Consider the following 13,323-nt stretch of genomic DNA (forward strand, 5'->3'; position numbering starts at 1 on the left):
ACTAACTTAACATATAATTCTTCACTAAGTAATGCAAATTTCAAAAGTAAAATAGTAACCGCCGCTGTATGCTGCAAATGCACAGAGTTTGTCAGGTCAAATGGGAGACCTAGAATTAATTGCATGCTCTAAAAATTATGATATAATTGGGATGAAACGTGACTGGACCTTGTAATAACTAATAATACTGAACTCATCTCTAGCATTTGTGTGGGTGAGGGGCATTTAGGGAATAGTGATCATAACATGGTCTCCTTTGAGATTCTGTTGCAGAAGCAATTCTATAAGGGACGAACTAAAACACTAAATTTCAGACGTGCAAACTTTGACAGTATAAGGGCATCTCTGCAACATATTAAGTGGGAAATGCTTTTCACAGGGTTAAACACAGAACAAAAATGGGAAGTTTTTAAAATGCTGCTTAATAAATATACTTGTCAGTATATTCCACTTGTAAGCAAGGAACGTTGTTGCAAATCAAAACCTTTTGGGTTCAATAGAAGTGATGGTGTTGACGTTGGTAAGAAAAGACCTGCTTTTAAGGCTTTCAAGTTAGCTGGGACAGCCGAATCATTTATAAGGTACAAGGAGGCCAATAAATCATGCATAAAAGCTATAAGGCAAGCTAAAATCGATATGGAAAGAATATTGCAGCAAGCAGTAAAAGGAATCCAAAATAATTTTTTAAACATGTTAATAGTAAAAAAATGAAGCAGGAAGGGGTGGGACCTTTAATATCAGGAGGGTCAGCTGGTTGATGGGAACAAAAAAAAAAAGCTCAGATTCTGAACTCGTATTTTTCGTCTGTGAGGAAATGAGGAACCAGTAAGTGAGGGTTTCCTTATCAACAGTCCCAATTCTAGTAATACAACTAATGATGCATGGTTGATACATGAGGAAATTCAAAAGAGACTAGAACTTGTTAAGATAAACAAAGGCCCGGGACCAGATGGTATTCATCCCAGGGTACATAGCGAGCTTAGCTCTGTGATTGCCAAACCTCTAATTATTCAGGATTCATTGAGGTCTGGCATGGTGCAAAGAGACTGACGAATTGTGGTGCTGCTAATCAAAAAGGGATCCCGTTTTCTGCCTCAAAACTTTAGGCCAGTTAATCTGACGTCAGTGGTAGGAAAGCTTTTTGAAGGGTTAATAAAGGATAAGATACTGGACTTAATAGAAAATAACAATTTAGGTCCCTTGCTTTTTAACTTGTTTATTAATGACCTGGAGGTGGGCATTGAAAGTACTGTTTCTATTTGTGCAGATGATACTAAATTGTGCAGAACTATAGGTTCCATGCAGGATGCTGCCACTTTGCACAGTGATTTGTCTAAACTGGAAAACTGGGCAGCAAACTGGAAAATGAGGTTCAATGTTGATAAATGCAGGTTATGCACTTTGGCAAAAATAATATAAATGCAAGTTATACACTAAATGGCAGTGTGTTGGGAGTTTCCTTAAATGAGAAGGATCTTGGGGTTTTTGTAGATAACAAGTTGTCTAATTCTGGGCAGTGTCATTCTGTGGCTACTAAAGCAAATAAAGTTCTGTCTTGTATAAAAAAGGGCATTAACTCAAGGGATGAAACATAATTCTGTCTCTTTATAGGTCCCTGGTGAGGCCTCATCTGGAGTATGGGGGCAGTTTTGGACTCCAGTCCTTAAGAGGGATATAAATGAGCTGGAGAGAGTGCAGAGACTAAGTGCAACTAAACTGGTTAGAGGGAGGGAAGAGTTAAATTATGAGGGGAGACTGACAAGGTTGGGGTTGTTTTCTCTGGAAAAAAGGCGCTTGTGAGGGGACATGATTAGACTTTACAAGTACATTAGAGGACATTATAGACAAATAGCAGGGGACCTTTTTACCCATAAAGAGAATCACGTACCAGAGGCCTCCCCTTCAGACTAGAGGAAAAGAAGTTTCATTTAAAGGAACAGAGTAGGGGGTTCATCACAGTGAGGACAGTGAGGTTGGGGAATGCACTGCCGGGTGATGTTGTGATGCTGATTCAGTTAATGACTATAAGAGGGACTTGGATGATTTTTTGGACAGACATAATACAAAGGCTATTGTGATACTAAACTCTATAGTTAGTATAGATATGGGTATATAGAATTTAATTAAAAGTAGGGAGGGGTGTGTGTATGGGGCTGGGTTTTCATTTGGAGGGGTTGAACTTGATGGACTTTGTCTTTATTCAACCCAATTTAACTATGTAACTATGTAAGATATACGGGGCCTTGCCTCTCCCCTGAGCAGTTCTGTCTTCTCTTCACGTAAAGATAAATTTAGGGGCCTTGAAGCTCCCCCGGCAGTTCTGTCTTTCACTTCATGACAAGATATAGGGATCTTGCTGCTCCCCCTCAGAAGCTCTAAAGTTAATGAGAACATGTGACTTTGGGAGTTCCCACACTGCACAGACTCCGCAGGGGGCACACATAAAATAGATCTGTTGGGGTGGTTCCCTAAAGAGCCTTTGATGTGTAAAACAATAGGAACATCAGCTGCACCACCAATTAGTACAGAGAGACTGCTGATAATTTCAAGGTGTTTCCCAGATCTAAATAAATATCCCTGGCCCCTAAAGTAGAACCCCCTTCTTTCAAGATAGCCAGGGGGTCTGGGTTTATTACATAGTGAATAAAGTACCCCCTCATGTAAAATACAAGGATATAAGTTACCGAGGAGTTCCTATATGAAAGCATGAGGCTGAAGGCGACTTCTAATATCCTCATATTTTGCAACAGGGGGTACTTTATTTATTATAATACGCACTGGTCGGGTTTGGATTATCCTGTTGCGGCTGCTTCATTCCTCTAAGAATAAAGCACAATTGCTGTGCAGAACAACCTGTAGCCATAGGGTTATCTACACACAAACATTATCCCCTGTGGCTGTGGAGGGCTGTACAGTCACATGACTTATGGTGTTGATTCGATTCATTGCTAAGCAATTGGTATTGAAGAAAGAAAACACAGGAAGTCACATGACTAAACAGGAAATACAAATCTCCACATGAGTAAAAGCAAAACAAAGCAATTTCCTTTGGCCTCGACCCACTTTGCTTCATATATTTAGCAGCAGAGTCGCCCAAATTATATATACACACACGTTACTGGTCACACAGCAATGCAAGAAGGTGCTTGACAAAGGGGTCTGACCCCGAAACGTTGCACGTCTGCTGAATAAACACGCAAGGGTATAACCCTGCTGCTACTTGCCTTGTGTGCCAGTGTCTTCTTGGACTGGTCACACAGCACCCAGGGAAACCTTGCCACTCTCCTATCTGTTCCAAGACACCCACCCTATGACTAGGGTTGCCACCCGGCCGGTATTTTACCGGCCTAGCCGGTAAAATACCTGCCGGGGCCGGTATTACAAATTTACCGGCAATGTAGCTGCCGGTAATTTGTAATACCTTTAACAAAAGCCCTTGGCCCTCCGGCAGAAACTTACCACTCCTTAGTCTTCTGCCCCTCTCGCGATGGGCCCCTGTCCCTTATACGTCACAGTCTTCCCATTTACACGTGGCTCCGCCCCTTTTTACATCACGGCGTTACCGCCCCATCACTCTCCTGTAAATTTTTTAAAAAAAGGCGGCAACCCTACCTATGACAAGAACTGACCTTTACTAGCAGAGTGGGGTGCAAGGCCGGATGAGGTTGACAAAATAAAAAAAGCACACACCCATCACGTTTAACCTTCAACCCCAGTTGTCAGGCAGAAGGTGCACTCGCTGGTATTTAGGTTTATGACCTGACAGACTGGGGAAACAAGTTTATGTGGGTCAGTGCCCTTATATAGGTCACCATAATTGACATATTACATACATCACTGCCCTAAGGAATATGTGAGCAGTGTTTCCCATACAAATATTCTAATTGCAGTAATAGACGGCACCAATCATTGATTTGTTGTCTTAAAATGCCTTTATTGGGACATAGGCTCTGACCCCAAACACCCGGCAACGTTTCAGACCTTTCACGGTCTTTTCTCAAGCCTTGAGATAAGACCGTGAAAGGTCTGAAACGTTGCCGGGTGTTTGGGGTCAGAGCCTATGTCCCAATAAAGGCATTTTAAGACAACAAATCAATGATTGGTGCCGTCTATTACTGCAATTTGAATTGATGAACGGATTGAGGCTGGGAACCGTTTGACGTGCATCATACTAAAGTCTTTTGGAGGTGAGGGTGCTGACTGTGTAAATTGCCATACAAATATTCTGCCTGTACCTGGCTTTGCATTCCCTTTACCTTAGGAAACACCAGTAAACACACATTCCTCTTCTCATGGCACAGGTTGTGTATTCGCCACTAGACTGGCACAACCTCTCCCTAAACTCCTGAGGGCCTCTACAATGTGTGCTAGCTCCAGTCAGGCAGCCATGTTGTTCCCTGACCTGGTTATTAATTGTGACCATTAACACAAGAAGCAGTCAGATCAGTTAGCGTGACGGAGATTTCTAGGGCAAAGCATCCCACATGCGTCACAGCCTCATATTGCACAGTTTTATTAGTCAGTTACACATGATCGGACCCCTTACATCTTACAGTTAGAAAGCTGGGAAATAAACCTCACTCTGCTGCTAGTGTTCTAGTTCTAGCAAGTCTTCAGCAACAGAGCCAATTTGCATTTGGCCTAGAGGGGCTGAGGCAGGATGGCTGTTCCAGCTCAGAATCTAGGTTTTCCTACAAGGTATAAATTAGGGATGCGCCAAATCCAGGATTCGGTTCGGGATTCGGCCGACTCCTACTGCCCGGCCAAACCGAATCTGCATATGTAAATTAGGGATTCGGTGCATCCCTAGTATGAATACACAGCGTCTGCAAATGATTTTATAGGATTCTGCTCATTTGCGGAACACAGGCCTTGGAATAAGGAGAAGCAATGCTCAGCTGAATGGACATTGCTTTATTTAGGACTGCTTCTTAGTTTTATTCACCCAGTAGCAATGCAAGAGACTGGAGCTTGCAACCCGTGCAGGACAGAACATGCAGTACGTAGGGGATGTTGGGAGTTAATATGGAGGCTTAATGCCAACATTCCTTTGTCCTGAGTCACACTTAAATCTTTACCTGAACTTTCTAACCAATTTTCCCAGAAGCCTTAGCACAAAGAAACAACAGTGGCACCTAGGGTTGTCACCTTTTCTGTAAATAAAACACCGGCTTTCCTATATATTTATCTTTTTTTCCCTATTAATAACATTGGGAGCAACCATCATTTTTACCGGCCACGCCTGTAAAATACCGTCCAGGTGGCAACCCTAGTGGCACCATGTGCAGTTACATTTATACAATATCACACAATTGTGCTCTTCCTCCCCCAGGGGCCCCACCGCCTTTCAGAAGAAGAGACAGGACTGAACATGAGCAGACACAGAGCTCCCAGACACTGCACCCTGCTCCATTTATGGGTGGGGGCTGACTGCTTATTAATAGCTTCTAGGGAGTCACGGGATGGTCAGTAAGAGGCCGGGAGCTCGGGGTCAGCATTGCACACAGCTCGGTTGCCCAATACTGTACAGATACTTTATTAATGCTCAGTTCTGAAGCCCCAACATGGTACCTCAGAGTTCTTTGTGCCGTGGAACTAAGGGGCATTAGAATAATCCATCAATGTGGTACAGTGCCAAAAAATCAACACCATTTTTTTTTTTTTAACACTTTCTATATTTCTTACTATTTTCTTGCTTCCGGATATTATCCCCTTTTGCACATCATTATAAATATACCCTTTATTAAAGCAGGTGACATGCAGCTGGTGGACTGGCTAGACAGACAGCTGATGTGCAACTGGCTCTGGCCATGGGGGGGGGGGTTAGAATACTTTATATACCTAGTTAAACAGCAGTGTGCATATAATATACAAAAGATGCTGGCAGTTTGAGGGTACAGACATTTCAGCTTGACTTAAGGCCAGTGCTGTTCTCTGTAGCAGGGGGTCATGGAGCAACACTTGGGTAACAGCAGTCACAGCAGGGAGGCCGAGGCTGCAGCAAGTACATTGCTAAAGAATCACATTTCCTTGCACTTGAGCAAACAGGAAGGTGAGTGTATGTGCTGAACACTCAGTGGGCTCCCCTTTAGCAGCTCCCCAGCCAGCAAACAGTCTCATACTCCAGCCAATAGTTCTATTCTGCGGGTAACACAACCCTAGGAACAGAATTATAGTGCTGTTCCTCTGCAGCCAAACCAAATCCCCAGGAAACAGAACACAGGGGCAGATATGGAGGCAGGAACCAATGTCAGGATAAAAGATACGGCCACAATAAGCCCCCTCTGTGCCATGGAGAATATGAGCTATTATGGGCACCATTGATTGAAAGCTGTGTCCCACTGTGATGTCCTACCATCCCTGCTGCTGCTCTATGGGGCCGGCCGTGTTCCTGCAGAGCCTGGAGCCTCCAAGAATTAAGTGTTCCTTGTAGAATTTCTCAGGTTACAGAAGAAAGCAAATCTATTTCATAGCTGGCACATTCCTCACAGACAGCAAAGAATTCTGCAACTCATGCCCAACCCCTTTCATTTGCCTGAATCTTGCTGAGCAGGAGCGGCCCTGCCTGTATGTCCGAGGGGTACGACCCACTCCTGCTTACTCAGGGATTCATGGGAAAGGATTGAGCACAGATCTGCCTCACCATTCTAATCAGTTCCAACATATACCTGCCTGTACTCTCCATAGGCAACAAGATCTCCTATGAACAATTAGGGGTTCATTTATTCAAATGGCAAAAAACGAACTTACTAAACTCTGCCCACCCTGAACCCCTTGATATTGGCATTGCCCTGGGTAGTTTATATCACAGACAGGAGACCATCAAAGGGTTAATATCAGCAGATAAGATCCCTAGGCAAACAGTCAGCAAGTGGAGAGGTCTGCTGCTTACACTGAATATTCAGCAGCCGGAGATCACATGAAATCTACAAACTGACTGCTCATCCCCCCACCCAAAAAAGATCTTAAGCTGGCTAAACACAGGCTGATAAAAGCTGCTGCCCATGTGTGGGGCCCTCCGATGGGCTTCCCCTATCGATATCTGGCTGAAAGTCGGCCAGATGTCGATCGGGCAGGGTTAAAAATCCCTTCAGATGATGGCCGCATCTGTGCGTTGATGTGGTCCTACAATCCGACCCGTATTGGCTGCATTATGATCCGATCATTGGGCCCACAGACAGATCAGCCCAATATCACCCACCTCAATGTGGGCATATCAGGGAGAAATCCACGTAGCAGATCTCTATGTGTATGGCCACCGTTACTCCTAATGCAGTCACATCCCCAAAAGCGGAAGTGAGCAGTGTGTAGGAAATATGCTCCCCCATAGGGCACTGTATATGGGACAGAATATTGGAATATTTATATAGGTCGATCCATTACATTTTAGTGTATATAAGTGCTGCCCAAGAATTCCCTGTGCATATTATTATTAACCATTGCATGGGTACAGGGCAGCCACCCCATTGATACATGTGCATGGAAATTATATCCAGGGGAACACTAATCGGTCGCACACTTTGCAGGGACAGTAAAATAATAATGGCACATTAAGCAGTGTAAAACTGCAGAAACCTGGAGGGCATTTGTTTAAAGGCAATCGGATGTCTGTTCTAATCTAGGGCTAGAAGCGGGAAATGTTCTGCTTGAAAGAGCCCTCTAAAATAAAAAATACACCTTATTTGCCTGAAGGGTGTGTTCCCCTTCTTAGCACCAATACTCTTTGATGGCACGGAGTCTCTCGTGAAACAAAGCAGTCGGCAAGTCTGTATAAACAGAATGTAACGGCTGCATGTCACTTTAATCTTTAGCTTTTATAGGAAGAACAAAACTGCTGCAGTCTGGAGAATTCCAATAGGCCACCCTAAAGATGAGAGACATGAAAGGAAAACGCTGCAGGTTTCAGTGGAATAACTGGAGGCAGAGACTGGTCTTGTGAGCAAGCTGGCACAGGCCCTGTAATGTACACCAGCCTGAGCAAACACAACACAGAGGCCTATTCCTGCTCTCTCTCATACCCAGGCATGGGAAAACTGCTCTAAATAACACACATGCAGCTTCCTCTAGAGTTTAAAGGGCAAGTCCACCAAGCTGATGTTTGTTTTTGGCAAAATAAAAGAAAATGCAGTTCTCAACACTATACTGCAGAACACCCTGTACCAGAAGGGAGTGGAACAAACTACTTACTCTATAGGCCAGTTGCTTTGCCCCTACCCCCCCCTGCAGATTTATATGGTGGAACTATAAAACACCATTATTGCCCAACAGTCTAATCCCTAACAGACCCACTAGCAGATGCCTCACAAGACTCAGATTTCCAGTCTAACATATTCTGACTGGGCCAAATGGGTCTGCAGGGTTATTATTGCCTTTAATTGTAGATAATACACAGACTTACTACTCCTGTCTTGATGTATTACACAGGCGGGCACTGCCACGTTGTTTTCCGCAGTATAAAAGCAAATACACAGAGAAGAGAGACAATTGGGCTCATGAGAAGGAACCATTGGCTGTCTGGAGATATTAGCATTACTGGGCTATGATGATGGCAGATACAGTTGCTAGGTGTAACTGCAAGAAGACAAGGGTTGCTATGTGGTAGTACTCACTGGTTCCTCTGGGAGCGACCTTCCTGAAAGACGTGCTGCAGTGAGATGGAGACCTGCCCCAGGAACTGGTCCATACCAATGAGGGCACGGTGCATGACAGTCAGCTGAAGGTCGCAGTTCTCTGCCCGCTCCAAGGCCCCAGGGGCCAGTTCGAAAGAACATTCCTCCTTCCATTCTGGGGAGCCCGGGCTCTTCTCTACCACGGACGTACTGTACTTCTCCCGGGCTATCTGGATCAAGGTGTACGCATCACTGGTGCCATGTTTGCCCTTGGCTCGGAGTCCCCGTGCCTGCAATATAGTCACCTGAACATGGGTAGGGAGCCAGCCCAATTCTGCCTCTGGCCGAAGAAACATGAGGACGAGCCTCTAGGGGTCACAACTCAGTCCAAGGAAAGTGGCCCCACATCAACTTCTAGGGGGGGTCTGGTACAGGATATCTGAAAGGATAAAGACAACTTTATCAACCCTGCCGTGCCCCATCCCCTCACCTTCATACAACTCTACTGTGCGTACTAGTGTAATAGTGGCCCATCACCTACCTACAGCTTTACAGTCAGTACCTGTGCCACCCTCACCTATCTAAAGCACAGTGAGTAGCTGTGCCAACTTCCCCTTTGTATATTCTTACAGTACCTATGCAACCCTCACCTACCTACAGCTTTAAGATAAGAACCTGTGCCACCCTCACCTACAGCCTTAAAATCAGAGCCTGTGCCACATCACCTACAGCCTTACAATAAGAACCTGTGCCACCCTCACCTACAGACTTAAAATTAGTATGTGTGCCACCCACAGCTACCTACAGCCTTAAAATGAGAGCCTGTGCCACCCTCACCTACCTACGGCCTTAAAATAAGTACCTGTACCATCCTCAGCTACCTACAGCCTTAAAATGAGTACCTGTGCCACCCTCAGCTATCTACAGCCTTACAGTGAGTACTCGGTTACACCAGCATTTAGCCAGTGCCTTACAATAAGTACCTGTGGGCTTCTCACCTACTTACAGTGAGTACCTGTGTCACCCTCACTTACCTGAAGCAGCGGCAGCACATAGAGGCTAAATATAACAGCCTGTACTTATAGTAATATTTAGCCAATGCAGAACCACTCCCTAAATCTAACCTATACTGACCCAATACAGACCCACACCCTCAACCCAAATAAACTCAGAGCCAACACCTCCTCCCCGATTAACCATCGTAATCACCCCCAAAACATAAATCTCCTTTGTACCCACATGCACTGAACTACCTGTATAGGGATATATATACACACACACACACACACACACACAAGGTGTATAGGGGTGTGTGTGTATATATATGTATATATATATATATATATATATATATATATAGTTATATAAGGGGTGCATAGCAGTATATATAGTAGTATAAGGTATAAGGGGGCACTATCATGGCATATAGGTGTATGCATAGGGGTATATTAAGGTGTTATATCATTATTATTTATATTTTCGTATATGGCTATACTGGTTACATGTCGTCATAGTAGTATCTGCATATTTAGGAGTCATATGGGTATATAAGGTGCTTCTAGTGCGTTATATTTTCATTATTATAGGGGGTATCATAGCTAGTATACTTTTACGTTATGGGACATTATAGCGGTTATAATGCGGTATGGGTGTTTGTATAGGGTATATAAGGGTACATAGGGTTATATAATGTGGGCTTCTATTTAGCTCTTGGGGTATCTAGCAGTATCTATGGAGTATGGGGTTGTTGTTCTATCTTATATTATATTATTATGTGTCAGGTATCTATGGGGGTCATATATCGTCGTTAGGGCTATATAAGGGGTCACTAGGGTTCTATGGGGGGTATCTATCCGCTTTATATATGGGTAGCTTATCTATAGGTTTTTTATGCTAGTTTATCATTCGAGTTATAAGGGTGTCTACTCATTTTTTATATTATATATTTATCTTTGGTGTCTGCTATTTTGGGGTTCTTATGGATTCTTGGTATATAGGTACATGGTTATGGGGTATCTGCCGCATATCAGGGTAGGTTATAGGGTAGTAGCCGGGGAGGGGCTGGTGCAGTAGTCGTCTAGACAACAGTGTATTCCCTGTGTTCTCACTTCCGCAGTCGCAGCCCCGTGGTCGGGAGGTCAGTTTTCTGGTCGGTTGTGTATCTGGTCTTTGGCGGAGAGATGAATAGTCCGTCCGCCCCTTTATCCCTGCCTGCTCTGCGCCCGCGAGTGTTTGGTTCCGGATGCGCATCATGGCTCAGTGAGCGCAGTGTAGTAAATGATGTGACTCATCTGGCCAGATTGTACCCGCTTCAGTCTCTTGCCCAGCCTCCCTGTCTCTTCTTCTCTCTTCTCTCTCACTTTACCAACTCTCTTCTCCATCCCTCTCTTCTCTCTCTCTCCTCACTACCAACTCTCTCTTCTATCTCTGCTCTCCTCTCTCTCTGCTCTCCTCTCTCTCTGCTCTCTTTCTCTCTGCTCTCTTCTATCTCTGCTCTCTTCTCCCTCTCTTCTATCTCTGCCCTCTCTCTTCTATCTCTGCTCTCTCTCTTCTATCTCTGCCCTCTTCTCTCTCTGCTCTCTTCTCTTTCTGTGCTCTCTTCTATCTCTGCTCTCTTCTCCCTCTGCTCTCTCTCTGCTCTCTTTTCTTTCTCTGCTCTCTTCTATCTCTGCCCTCTTCTCTCTCTGCTCTCTTCTCTTTCTGTGCTCTCTTCTATCTCTGCTCTCTTCTCCCTCTGCTCTCTCTCTGCTCTCTTTTCTTTCTCTGCTCTCTTCTATCTCTGCTCTCCTCTCTCTCTGCTTTCTCTCTTCTATCTCTGCTCTCTTCTCTCTCCTTTCTATCTCTTCTCCTCTCTCTCTCTCCCTTTCTCTTCTCTCTTCTTCTCTCTTCTTCTCTCTCTCTCTCTACTTCTCTTTCTATCTCTGCTCTCTTCTTCTCTGCTCTCTTCTCTTCTCTCTTCTCTGCTCTCTTCTATCTTCTGCTCTCTCTCTCTCTCTCTCTTTCTCTCTCTTCTCTCTCTATCTCTTCTTCTTCCTCTCTCTTCTCTCTCTTTTCTCTCTCTTCTCTTTCTACTCTCTCCTCTTTTCTATCTCTGCTTTCTTCTCTCTCTGCTCTCTTCTATCTCTGCTTTCTCTTTTCTATGTCTGCTCTCTTCTATCTCTCTTCTCTTTCTGCTCTCTTCTGTCTCTGGTTTCTTCTCTCTCTGTTCTCTCTATTCTATATCTGCTCTCTTCTATCTCTGCTCTCTCTCTTCTATCTCTGCTCTCTTCTCTCTCTTTCTCTGCTCTCTCCTATTCTCTCTTCTCTCTCTCTGCTCTCCTCTCTCTCTGCTCTCTTCTCTCTCTTCTATCCCTGCTCTCTTTTTTCTCTGCTCTCTTCTCTCTCTCCTCTCTTTTCTCTCTGCTCTCTTCTCGATCTCTGCTCTCTTCTATCTCTGCTCTATTTTCTCTCTCTTCTATCTCTGCTCTCTTCTCTCTCTGTGCTCTCCTCTCTCTCTCTGCTTTCTTCTATCTCTGCTTTCTTCTATCTCTGCTCTCTCTCTGCTTTCTTCTATCTCTGCTCTTTCTTTGCTTTCTTTCTTCTATCTCTGCTCTCTTCTCTCTCTGCTGTCTCTTCTATCTCTGCTCTCTTTCTCTGCTCTCTCTACTGTCTTTTATCTCTGCTCTCTCTTCTAACTCTGCTCTCTTCTCTCTCTGCTCTCTTCTATCTCTACTCTCTTCTCTCTCTGCTCTCTTTCTGCTCTCTTCTCTCTCTCTGCTCTCCTCTCTCTCTGCTCTCTTCCATCTCTCCTCTCTTCTATCCCTGCTCTCTTCTCTCTCTACTCTCTTCTCTTTTCTATCTCTGCTCTCTTCTATCTCTCTTCTATTTCTGCTCTCTTCTGTCTCTGGTTTCTTCTCTCTCTGTTCTCTTTATTCTATATCTGCTCTCTCCTATCTCTGCTTTCTCTCTTCTATCTCTGCTCTCTTCTCCCTCTCTTCTATCTCTGCTCTCTCTCTTCTATCTCTGCTCTCTTCTCTCTCTATTCTATCTCTGCTCTCTCTTCTATCTCTGCCCTCTTCTCTCTCTGCTTTCTCTTCTCCCTCTCTTCTATCTCTGCTCTCTCTCTGCTCTCTTTTCTTTCTCTGCTCTCTTTTCTTTCTCTGCTCTCTTCTATCTCTGCTCTCCTCTTTCTCTGCTCTCTTCTATCTCTGCTCTCCTCTCTCTCTGCTTTCTCTCTTCTATCTCTGCTCTCTTCTCTCTCCTTTCTATCTCTGCTCTCTTCTTCTCTCTCTTCTATTTCTGCTCTCTTCTGTCTCTGGTTTCTTCTCTCTCTGCTCTCTCTATTCTATATCTGCTCTCTTCTCTCTCTCGTCTCTCTCTGCTGTCTTCTCTCTCTCTGCTCTCTTCTATCTCTGCTCTCTTCTATTCTCTCTTCTCTCTCTTCTATCCCTGCTCTCTTTTCTCTCTGCTCTCCTCTCTCTCTTCTATCTCTCCTCTCTTCTATCCCTGCTCTCTTTTCTCTCTGCTCTCTTTCTCTGCTCTCTTCTATCCCTGCTCTATTCTCTCTCTTCTATCTCTGCCCTCTTCTCTCTCTGTGCTCTCCTCTCTCTCTCTTCTCTCTATTCTCTCTCTTCTATCTCTGCTCTCTTCTATCTCTGCTCTCTTCTCTCTCTGCTCTCTCTTTGCTTTCTCTCTTCTATCTCTGCTCTCTTCTCTCTCTCTCTTCTATTTCTGT

The 13,323-nt window shown here is 44.4% G+C and overlaps 1 protein-coding gene across 1 annotated transcript in view; it reads right to left on the bottom strand.

Moving 5' to 3' along the window:
- rab11fip5.L (RAB11 family interacting protein 5 (class 1) L homeolog) overlaps nt 1-9,068 on the bottom strand; it is a 30,760-nt gene extending 21,692 nt beyond the window's left edge. The window contains exon 1 of the mRNA XM_041586763.1: nt 8,610-9,068. Coding sequence (XP_041442697.1) covers nt 8,610-8,965 — 356 coding nt within the window. The 5' untranslated portion in view covers nt 8,966-9,068. The remainder of the gene's footprint in view (nt 1-8,609) is intronic.
- Nucleotides 9,069-13,323: the final 4,255 nt, after the last annotated feature.

The sequence above is a fragment of the Xenopus laevis genome, chromosome 1L (assembly GCF_017654675.1).
Source record: "Xenopus laevis strain J_2021 chromosome 1L, Xenopus_laevis_v10.1, whole genome shotgun sequence".
In the NCBI taxonomy this organism is placed as follows: Eukaryota; Metazoa; Chordata; class Amphibia; order Anura; family Pipidae; genus Xenopus; species Xenopus laevis.